Source organism: Solanum tuberosum, unplaced genomic scaffold (genome assembly GCF_000226075.1).
Source record: "Solanum tuberosum cultivar DM 1-3 516 R44 unplaced genomic scaffold, SolTub_3.0 scf00616, whole genome shotgun sequence".
In the NCBI taxonomy this organism is placed as follows: Eukaryota; Viridiplantae; Streptophyta; class Magnoliopsida; order Solanales; family Solanaceae; genus Solanum; species Solanum tuberosum.
Window position 1 is genome coordinate 71,146 of NW_006239534.1, and position 12,435 is coordinate 83,580.

The window sequence follows — 12,435 nt, forward strand, 5'->3', positions numbered from 1 at the left end:
TTGTGACCTCTCACTAAAGCTTGCAATTTCACTACACCTTTTAGAGCCCTTCTTGCCTTGAAAATTCACAACAAATAAATTAGCAATTCAGTCAATCAACAACGCATTAATTAGTGGAGTCTGGAGAGTACAGAGTTTGTTTGTCATACACACTTGGCTCAAAAGAAGCAAATTTATTCAATATATATAAGGAGTACATTAAAAGGTGACACCACTTGCCAAAGTACGCCAATGGTTCAACCGATCATGTCAATATCATGCGTCATAGTATAACACAAATACATACATCATCACTCACGTCATATAACTTAAATTCTATAATTAATTAATATGGAATATATTTAAAGTATCCTTTTGTTCTTTCTTTTTTTAATACACAAATAACTGTTATTCTTTATATATCTAAATAACTCTATTAGTGGAGAATAAAGCAACTTGAAATCGTAAAGTTCACTATTTAAGAGGGCATCTTCTTTAATGGAAAAAATATGGTAGACAAAATGGAATCATTTGGTTTAATAATAGTAATTATACTATAAAAAGAACTGAGGTATTTAACAGCAACAAGTAAGGCTGTGTGTATTATATTATATAATTATGTATGTTAATTCTGAACTCGTCAACTCTAGATCTTAGTCAAATAACCTCCTTGAGCGGGTACAAGAACAATGCTTCATGTCTGATGATATATAAAATTGAAATCCTATTTCATGTTTTCCATCAAGAAAACTTGAGAAAATGGCTTCAAGTGAAAGCATGTAATTTCTTTTTTCCCATCTGGTATCTTTGGGCATGACTAATTTGGATTTGTGTCAAAAAATCTCATTTTCGGGGTAAAGTATTAAAGATGGCTTCAAACTCGTGGCTCAAACTTGAAACCTTTAGTTAAGAATGAATGAATATTTACTGTTTCATCATAATCATTGAGGATACAAGTAAAAGCATAGAGAGCACTTGAGAACACAAGACTACAAAACAAAAATAGTGTGTATTTTAAATAAAGTTAAGTCTTGGAGCAACATTAAAATTATATATGTTTGATTTAAAGCTTTAGATTCGAAACGCAAAAGTAATCATTAATGTTTGTATAGAGTAGGATATCTACATCACATCTCCTAAGATGCAATCCTTCTAACATTACTAACGCCAAATACTTTGTGAATCAAACTGCATAGTATATTATTTCAGATATTATTTGATAATTGATGGTACAAATATTTGAAAGACAAGTACTGAAAACTAGTCATGTGTTCCCATTTTTCTAAAGGTCAATTTAGCTGAGAGAGAGAAAAAAGCATTGTTTTCAGCAATTGACCAGTGTGGTGGATCAAATTCCCAAAAAAGTATAGTAGCAAAATCAAGAAATTCAGCCCAAACATTAATGTAAGACATGTTATTAATAGAACCTCCACCACATGAACTTTTTATTTCATCAAACAAGAACAACCCCTCTATGGTAAAACCCTTATTAGCATACAATTTAATATTTAAGCTTTATATATTTACGTTTACTTTTTGTTTCTCAATATTCTAATCATGTTAACTTTGAAATCGATCAAATATTTTAGAATGTATCTTTTCATCATACTGACATAAGGATAATTATATTGTTTTTATATAATTTTTGAATAATTAAATCATTAAATTGATGTATATAATCCAATTAAGCTTTAAAAATTAACTCTCAAAAAGGAAAAAATATAAAAATTAGAATGGGGGTTGGTGGGGTTACTAGTCTTGGAAGAAATGCTAGAAAGGGAAAAGTCTACCATTCAAGATCTCCTTAGACTAAAGTCAAATAATTTCCTTTTATAATCTACAATAGAGAAAATAGAAAAACATTGAGAAGAAACATACATCAAATAATAAGTAAGATAAGCACAACTATATATTAGGTGAATTAATTTGAGGAATATTATATATTGCATTCACAAACCAATTCTTTCTTTATAGATAAGAGTTCCATAAAGAACATTTAAGAGTAGATAATCACTACTTTAAGGATTCCATAGAGTTACAAAACCAAGAAGTAGAAGAAGAAGAAATCCCCAAAAAAGAAATGGAGAAAATCCAACAATTACTATGACAAACATTAAGAATTTTAATTTCTTCATCAATATCAACAACTTGTGAAACTTCAGCTTCTCGAATGCCATGCATGATGCACGTACACAAATTCAAGAAGCTGAATTAGTAGTCGAAAAATGAAGTGATTGAAAGCCATGATGCATACAGATTATACTCTAAACTTCAAGAATATGTAACCTATTAGACTCCAAATGGTAGTTGTCCATTAGGCATATTCAAAGGAAGATTAAAGAATGGAAATCCAGATGAAGGGTCATGAGGAAATTGGCTATTATTGTTATTATTATTATTATTATTATTACCACTATTAGAGACTTGTGGTTGAATTTGAAGCCCTCCCCCTCCTTCATCTTCCTCTAATGGCAATCTCTCATAAGCAACATTTGTAAATGATGAAGCTATAACAATAACTGGTCCAGAAGCAATCAACTCCCCTACCACACTTCCTCCAACAACTTGCCCTTGTCCACCAGCCACAAAAATTGTCAGACTCGTCGCACCTGTTGAAGACATAATTAAGTAAAATTGTATACACAAAATGATCAACTCATTGCATCGTGGTCAGGAAGCGTTGTTGACGTCATAATTAAGTAAATAAAACGAATTGCTTTCTCAAACATCTTAATTTTTTGTATGTGAGACGCTCACAATGGTTGTTGAAGACATAAATAACTAAGTAAATAAAATCGTGAATTTTACTAAACCCCATTCATTGCACTTAGTTCCATCTCAAAGACACCCTATTACTACAGTATAATATTTCAACGAAGAGGATATATAGAGGATTCAATTGAACCTCCTTCGTTGAACTTAGATTCCACCACTAGAACAAATTACATTCTTTAGATGAGATGATGACACAGAATCATACCTGGTGGAGCAGGTGGAGGCAAGAATGAGCCAGAAAGGGAAAGAATCTCAAATCTTCCATGCAATGTTACTACAGAACCAGCAGCAGCAGGTTGTCTTATGCTAACATTTGTTACTGTCCCACTACCACTTAGTATACAAATCCCTCTTTGTCTTCTCCTAGCATAAGTTGATACACATTCAAATACATCACATCCGTTTCCAATCTCCAATATATGTGCTCTCAGTGTGTTTGCACTTTCTCTAGTGATTATTACTGGTGGTTTTGGCTTGTTTTTTGACCCTGCTGGCCGCCCTCTAGGTCTCCGGCCAACGATATCACCTCCTATTAAACAACATAATTCAATATGATATCAGAACAAATAAAAAGTCTTGGATTCAAGAATCACTTATATCAAATGTGCCCCAAGTGAGAGGTTGATGTAAAATATAATTAAGCAAATAAAAGTGGACACTCTCAAATCATTTAAATTTTCATGTCACATAATTTAGCATTTTTTTAGGCTAAATAAAAAGTCTTGAGTTCAAGTCTCACCATCAGACACCATCTATTATTGCCTAAAGAAAAATAAATAGTTTTATGTGCTTGGTTCATGAACAAGAATCAGGTGAGTATAGGAGGCAAGGGAGGGTGTACTAATCAAAGATATAATTAAATAAATAAAAATATATTTTCTTTAATTGCTTAAATTTATAGATAAAATAACCTATTAGATAATTTCAACATGATATTAAAATAGACAGAAGGTCTAAGATTCAAGTCTCACCGGTCATCACCACCTATTATTAACAAAAAAATTGCCCAAACTTGATTCATATAAGATAATAAGAATCAACCAACACGCTTAGGAGGGCGTGTTGATTGAAGTCATAAAAGAAAATAAGTAAATAAAAGTGTACTCTCTCTAACCTTGATTCTGATGACCATTATCCTCGTGGTGATGGTCATCGGAAAATTGGTTGTTGTTATCTTCATCACCCGGTTGTCTTTGCAGATTGAAGTCAGCCGGGTGGTGAAGTTGATGAATATAACGAGTAGTTGTGCTTAAATCCAAACCAGCCATGACCAAAACATTCAAAAGTACAAAAAAAAACACAAGAGATATGGGGCAAAAAAACTATAAATTAAAAAAAATATCAAATGTAAAAATTATTAAAAACTACTAGATATATATATATATATATGTTTTTTTTTCTATGGTTTTGTTTAATAGATGGGATTATATTCTATAGTTTTTGGTGTGTAGATTTGAATAAAAGATTTAGAAAACAAGAAAGGAGCTTAGCTTGTTATGGAGATTTGTTTTTTTGAGTGGAAAGAAAGGGAAGGGAAGAAGAAGGAGAGAGAGGGGAACAAAGACACCCTAAAGTTTATAAATATTATATAAGTATAAGATAATAGGAGGATAGAAATTATTTGTTTATTCAACTACTATATATATATATATAGTGTATAGTAGTAGGTTTTTATTAAAAGAAAAATAATTGAGTTTAACTTCTATATAGCGGATACATAATGTAAATTATAGGTTTGGTAATTCTATAAGTTTGGCTTGAATCTCATTTATGTGTTGAGAAATTTATAATATTAGATTTCAAATTTAATTATAACTAAGAGACGAATTTAGAATTTTGAACTTATGACTTTTGGTGTAAGAATTTCATGAACTTTTAGTCTTTTTTGGATTTTTGAAACTTTTTATTGAGCTAAAGATTTATTGGAAATAACTTCTCTACTTCAGAAAAATAGGAGTAAAATTTATGTGCATCAATTCTTTTCAGACCCCACTTTTATACCAAATATGTTGTTGTTGTTTGGATCTTAATAACTTTGTTCCTACTCTTCTAATTTTTCGCGGATATATATAAATAATAAGGAATGATATCTAAAATAAAGTTTGCATGATTATTTTGGCATGTCTAGATTCTCAAAAGAATTACCAAAAAAAAAAAAAAACCAGAATAATAACAAACTAAAAAAAGGAGGAATTTGGTAGCTGATGACGGTAAACATTTGAAAATTACTATAATAGTTGCGTGAAATGAATGAAAATATTTATTATATATTATTTATATGAAAGTCAAGATTTGGGAAACTAGAGCAAGTTGGATTAGATGTCATTCATGTTTTGCAAGTGTATTAATTTAATTAATAAATTATACATGATAATGAAGGAACAATTTTCCTCAACTTGCAATAACTATTCCGTAATATTTGAATTCTTCGAAAATAATATATTTTTTAAAAAAAATCCAATATGAATACGGTATCAAAATTGAAGAGTTTGTACAATTTAGTTCGAAACTCACTGATTTAATAAATATTCATATTTCTTTAGGTAAAGTAAGAATCTAAAGTTTTTTGGCTTCAGAATTTTAGTTTTTTTAAAGCTTACTTAGTTTTGAATTAATAATTTATTCAGTAAGTTTTTTAAGATAAATATAGAATTTGGAACAAGCTATTGAGTTCCGCTAAATTCGTAAGTTGTACTTTATCTTTGTCTCTAACTGTTATGTAGATTCTTTTAATAGATGAGGGTATAGAACACTTTCTATAATAAAAAAAAATGAAGAGTTTTTGTCCGAGTATGAGATATTAGGTTAAAAGTTGAGAGATTTTGACCATTTATGATACTTTTGACGATAGGAACAGAACTAGTAGGGGCTGAGGAGGTTTTATCAACCCAAATTTTTTTTAGGTAGATTATATTGTATATATAAGATTGAAAAATATATATTTAATGCATTTATAATAGTTGATTAAATTAAAATAGGTAGGGTTAAATATAGTTTGATTTATATGTGAGGTGTACAAGACTTTAATTTACTAATCATGGTTAAGGATATCAAAGTTTTGACCAGATTTTAATTAATGCTAACACAGAGAAAAACGTAATGATGAGAGAGACTATATATAGGTTGAAGTAATTAAAGTAATTGTAACAATATTTTAACTACTATATATAATATAAAAATATTGATTGTGGAGAGATGATTGAAATCCTTCATTGTTAACTAAAATTCTTTGATTCGTGTATTTGGAAAATAAAATAAATTTTATTAGAAACGTTATCTCTAATAATGAATTATGTAGTACACAAATTAACTCTAATCAGATTTTAATATAAATATATCAAATTTATTGTTAAAGAAAAAGAAACTAGTGGATGGGGAAGAGTGGCTAATGGATCCCACATTTGTCTTGGCCTCATCACCCTGGACGGCTTTCTTTTGTAGTCTTTAACTTTGGGCCATCCTTGCTTAATTTTTGGCAATTTGTTGCCTTAACCAATGATTTGACCCCTGATTAGGGTCGTGATTGAATGGTAAGTATATGGAGTACATTTTTATTTATAATCATAGAATTATTAAAGATTGAATAAAATTGACAAGAATATAATTATCCTAAGATAATTATTCATCGCAAGTTTTAGTATCTCGAATACATACTCTCTGTGTCGATATGATTTTTCTTATAAATATCAAAATATTTCCTTTATAGTGGCTATGAGACTCAAATTAACTCATATATATGCTTACAGAGATATCATCTATATTTTTATAATATAAAGTAGTCAAAGAATAAACCAAACAAAATATTTTTTTTCTAGGATGGCTATTCCTTGCAAGTTTTAGATCTTTGACATATTCTCTTTCATATTGATCTAACTTTTTGTCCTAAATCACATTGAAAGATTCAAACTCAAAATATTTGCTTAAGTTTGATATCAGGTAAATAAATTTTATTATGTTTGACATATCTTTTAAATTGTTATTAATTTATATTATTATAGAGGAGATAAATTTTCTTAATTTATTATGGGATTAGGAGTCCAACCCCCCATACTTCTATGTCCAACAAACACACAACATTTGATTTTGTATGCTTTAATTGATTATAGCAACTTGTTGTTCAACAATTAAATTAAGGTGTAAAGCCATTCACCTTTATTTTTTATTTAGTTTTCTATTGAATACAATATGCTTTGTCCGTGGCTAATGTTAAAAAAAGGAATAATATCATTTTTTAGTCACTGAAACATATATTATGAACTTATAATATATTCAAGTCTAATGTTTGTTGATATATATATTGTTTAACTTTACCAATAAAATTAGGGAAAAAGGACAAATATATCTCCTTGCCCATTTTTTGGAATAATCTTTTTAGGAGGGACAATTTTACATATTTCTGAACTATCGCATATGGTATGCAGATACTCTCCGTCATACTTTTGGGACACTGGTGCCCCCGTCGTCCAAAAACTAGAGCATATATATCCTTTATACTAACGGACATACACGTGTCATAATCTTATCCACCGACCCGACATTTGTTAAATATCAAATCAATGAATAAGTTTGTGTCACGTGTCCCTATTTAGTCTTCCATTAGAGTGAAGGGTATATATGCTCTAGTTTTTGGACGGCAGGGGCACCAATGTCCCAAAAGTATGACGGAGGTTATCTGCATACCATTTACGATAGTTCAGGGGTATATATGTCCTTATCCCCATAAAATTAAATTATTATTTAACGTTTTTAGTAACTTACAAAAGTTTAGACTGTGATTTAGCATTTTTATTATAAATTTTACTAAATATCTACTCTGTTCCTTTTTACTTGTCCAATATTTCCTTTTTATTGTTATTTCTGATAAATGAAGAAAGAACATTTTTTTCTCTAATACCCTCGATTTATTACCATTAAGTTAATGTCTTTGAAAAATGTAGTGAGTAAGATATTTGAGATTCCATCAATTAATAGGGGTAAAATGGTAAATTCACTATAACACTTAATATTTTATTAATAGGTGTGTCAAGTCAAAAATTAACAAGTAAAAAGAGACCGAAAGAGTACTAAATAGATGACCCAAAAAAGGACAACCGGCAAGAATTTCCTTCCAAATGGCTTACCCTATTTATAAATATGTAAATCTTATATTTATTTCACAATCATTTATTTTTATTAAAATACAGTGTCAGGTTAATTACCCAAAATAGTGTCCCAATTATTAGGCACCAGTATTCAACTTAGATCAACATGAAGTATTGTACTCATTTATATTTTATGAAATATAAATTATTGACAAAAAACAACCAAAAGTATTACCTACATTTCAGTGTTGGAGTAGTCAAGTGGACTTGTCTTTTTTAAAAATAAAAATATAAAAAAACTTTGGTCTAAAGTTAAATATGAACAAACCATATGAACTCATGATGAAACAAAAAAAGGTTGTCGGTACGCTTTTCACATAATAGGAAGCAATAAAATTATAAAAGTTCTAATTTATGTGTAACAATCAACGATATGTCCAAAATGAAACATAATCATATAAATAAACTGGATTAAAATTTCTGTATTTGCAACACTATTTTCATATATATGTGTGACATACGCATACACATACATTATAGGGGAAAATGACAAATATACCCCTAAACTATTGTAAATAGTACGTAAATACCCTCCGTCATACTTTTGGGACATTGGTGCCCCTGCCGTCCAAAAACTAGAGCATATATACCCTTTATACTAACGGACATACATGTATCATAATCTTATCCACCGATCCGATATTTATTAAATATCGAATCGACGGATAAGATTGTGCCACGTATCCCTATTTAGTCTTCCGTTAGAGTGAAGGGCATACATATGCTCTAGTTTTTGGATGACATGGGCACCAATGTCCCAAAAGTATGACGGAGGGTATTTACGTACTATTTACAATAGTTTAGGGGTATATTTGTCATTTTCCCCTATAATGTATGTGTATGCGTATGTCACACATATATATGAAAATAGTGTTGCAAATACAGAAATTTTAATCCAGTTTATTTATATGATTATGTTTCATTTTGGACATATCGTTGATTGTTACACATAAATTAGAACTTTTATAATTTTATTGCTTCCTATTATGTGAAAAGCGTACCGACAACCTTTTTTTGTTTCATCATGAGTTCATATGGTTTGTTCATATTTAACTTTAGACCAAAGTTTTTTTATATTTTTATTTTTAAAAAAGACAAAAGATATCTGCATACCTTTTACGATAGTTCAGAAATATATTTGTCATTTTTCCGTACATTATATATGAATACACTCACAAGTGCTAAGGCAAAATTCATTGTTACAGAGAAAACAAATGGTATGTATAAATTAGGGTTGCATACTACTTCAACATATATAAAATGTTACAAAAAATATAGAATATGAGTATCTAACATGTACACATGTTTTTTTATAGTGAATAGTGAAAGTGTTAGATAAATTCTAGACTATTCTCTCCAAAAAAATAAAAAAAAAAATAAAAAAAATACATATATATAGCATGGTCCTATATTATAATTATTATTTTTATGAAGCTTCTAGCATCAATATGTTTCCCTTTGTTTGCTAAAGAATTGAGGTTTAATTTTAGAGTCATTGTCTTTGACTATTATATAATATGAGAATAACAAATGTCTTTAATTATAGCTGTCCAATGGTCCTCCATTCCTTTTTTAAAGAAATATAAAACTCTAGTGTGTGAATCTAAAATTTTAATGTTTAAACTCAAAATTTCTAATTAAAAATAAAAAAATAAGAATATGTATTACTCCACCATCATCCTCGTTAATAAAGCATACTAGTATTATTTATTCATGAATCCATGAGAAAAGCATCTTATCAATCAAACTCATGCATCCATTAATTATCATAGACAAAATATGAGCTTAAAGTATGAAAGGGACTTCGAATTAGGTACTTGAATTGATGGTTAATGATTAATAGAAACTTGTATAAAATAGTACTAATTTGGTAAATATATTTTACACATTATAATAAAGTTTCTCATATCATGATAATAAACAAAACAAAAAAAATCATCGGATATTTCTTATGAGGTAAATGGTTTATATTGAATAAAATTTTATAGGAAAAACTACAAAATATAGCAAACATCAATATATATTTTTAAAAATGAATAAATAAACACTAACAAGACATTCCAAATATACCCCATTCATAAAGTGAAACAGAAATTTAATATATAAAGGTAATATACCAAGATAATCTTAAAATACCTTAGGATTATTATTCTTTGTCCTTCCTTATACAATGGGTAATCGACATTCTATGTTATTCAAAGTGGCTATATTAATTATTCATTTATATATTTTACATCCGATGTTTTGTACCTGCTTTAATTTGAAGTTCGATTAGTACGAATTTGCATTAGAAAATCTCACTTTGAAGGATACATCCTTTCAAATAAATTATTTCTATACGAGGCTCGCAACTAAGACTTCTATGAGTTCTGACTAAAAATGAATGACGAGTTACATTTCTGTCACAATTTGGATAATTTTGTATTATTTTAACTATATTGCTCCCATTAAAGTACTGTAGATTCTTAAATTACAAGAGAAGTGATCTTCATTTTATAAATGCAGAACTAAAGCTAATGATAAAGGATAAAGCAATGAAAGGTGAAAGGTGCTAGATTAAATAACGCAGGCATATATAAGCGGATTTAAAATTTAAAATTTATAAAATTTGAGTTTTTGAAATTTTATCACAATTCATTTAATTTAAAATCGCGTTTTTATAACACATAAAATCATGACATATTTAAAATCTCCTTAAATTTTATCGTTAATCATGACATAACTTTCAACTTTGATCGTATTGATAAAATAACTTATTCTTATATTATACTAGATAATGTTGCCCGTGCTATGCACGGGCCCAATAATATAAATGGTATATTTTGGGGCTAATAACCAAGTTTTTGAAGCGATTGTTTGCGTGGATAAAGGAATAAGTTTTTTTTTATCACAAACCTGTACTTTCTTTGACGCTATTTAAGGCATAATAAGACTATCCACATGCAACATTTTTGAAATATTTTATGTTGTCAATTATCATGATTTATAGTATTTTTACGATAGATTAACTTCAAGAATCAATGGAATTTTTTGTATTTTTTTTCAAAACATATTTTATGTTGTCAATTATCATGATTTATAGTATTTTTACGATAGATTCACTTCAAGAATCAGTGGAATTTTTTGTATTTTTTTTTCAAAACATATTTTATGTTGTCAATTATCATGATTTATAGTATTTTTACGATAGATTCACTTCAAGAATCAGTGGAATTTTTTGTATTTTTTTTTCAAAACATATTTTATGTTGTCAATTATCATGATTTATAGTATTTTTACGATAGATTCACTTCAAGAATCAGTGGAATTTTTTGTATTTTTTTTTCAAAACATATTTTATGTTGTCAATTATCATGATTTATAGTATTTTTACGATAGATTCACTTCAAGAATCAGTGGAATTTTTTGTATTTTTTTTTCAAAACATATTTTATGTTGTCAATTATCATGATTTATAGTATTTTTACGATAGATTCACTTCAAGAATCAGTGGAATTTTTTGTATTTTTTTTTCAAAACATATTTTATGTTGTCAATTATCATGATTTATAGTATTTTTACGATAGATTCACTTCAAGGATCAATGGAATTTTTTGTATTTTTTTTTCAAAACATATTTTATGTTATCAATTATTATGATTTATAGTATTTTTACGCAATTTTTAAATATAAAAATAAATAAGACAAATAAATTAAAATGGACCCAATATATGTTATTTTTGTTGTCTCAATTTATGTCACACAAAAATTTTAATTTTTTTTAAAAGAATGTTTTAAGTTATTAATTATTGTGATTTATAATATTTTTATGTAACTTTGAAATAATGTACATTACTGGTCACTTTGTCCTAATTTATGTGATATGGATAAAATTACAAAATTAACTCTTTTAAAATGTCTTTTAGATATATTAAGTTGTTAATTATTATTATTTATAATACTTTTTTGGTAATATTAAAATGATATGTGTTATTTTTTCTGTCCCAATATATGTGAGCCTGATAGAATTCTGAGAGTCAACCTATGTTATTATATATCTTTTAAATATTTTAAATTGGTAATTATTGTAATTTTAATGTTTTTAAGTCATTTGTAAATGATATATGTTGCTTCATTGATTGGGACTTTTTCATTTGTGAGATATATATATACATATCGTGCTATGCACGGGCCCAATAATATAAATGATATGTTTTGGGCCTAACAACCGAGTTTTTGAAGCTATTATTTGCGTGGATAAAGGAATAAGTTTGTTTATCACAAACCTGTACTTTCTTTGACCGCTATTTAAGGCATAATAAGACTGCCCACATGCAACATTTTTGAAATATTTTATGTTGTCAATTATCATGATTTATAGTATTTTTACGATAGATTCACTTCAAGAATCAATGGAATTTTTTGTATTTTTTTTCAAAACATATTTTATGTTGTCAATTATCATGATTTATAGTATTTTTACGATAGATTCACTTCAAGAATCAATGGAATTTTTTGTATTTTTTTTCAAAACATATTTTATGTTGTCAATTATCATGAT

General features: G+C 27.9%; 1 protein-coding gene across 1 annotated transcript; it reads right to left on the reverse strand.

The window, feature by feature from the left end:
• Positions 1-1,965: 1,965 nt before the first annotated feature.
• Positions 1,966-4,337, reverse strand: LOC102599260 (AT-hook motif nuclear-localized protein 23-like). The gene is made up of 3 exons (XM_006366175.2): positions 3,869-4,337; positions 2,960-3,283; positions 1,966-2,588 (listed from the first exon to the last, which is right to left on the reverse strand). The coding sequence occupies exons 1-3, from the start codon at positions 4,020-4,022 to the stop codon at positions 2,269-2,271; spliced, it is 798 nt and encodes a 265-aa protein (XP_006366237.1). The 5' UTR covers positions 4,023-4,337; the 3' UTR covers positions 1,966-2,268.
• Between the last annotated feature and the right edge of the window lie 8,098 nt (positions 4,338-12,435).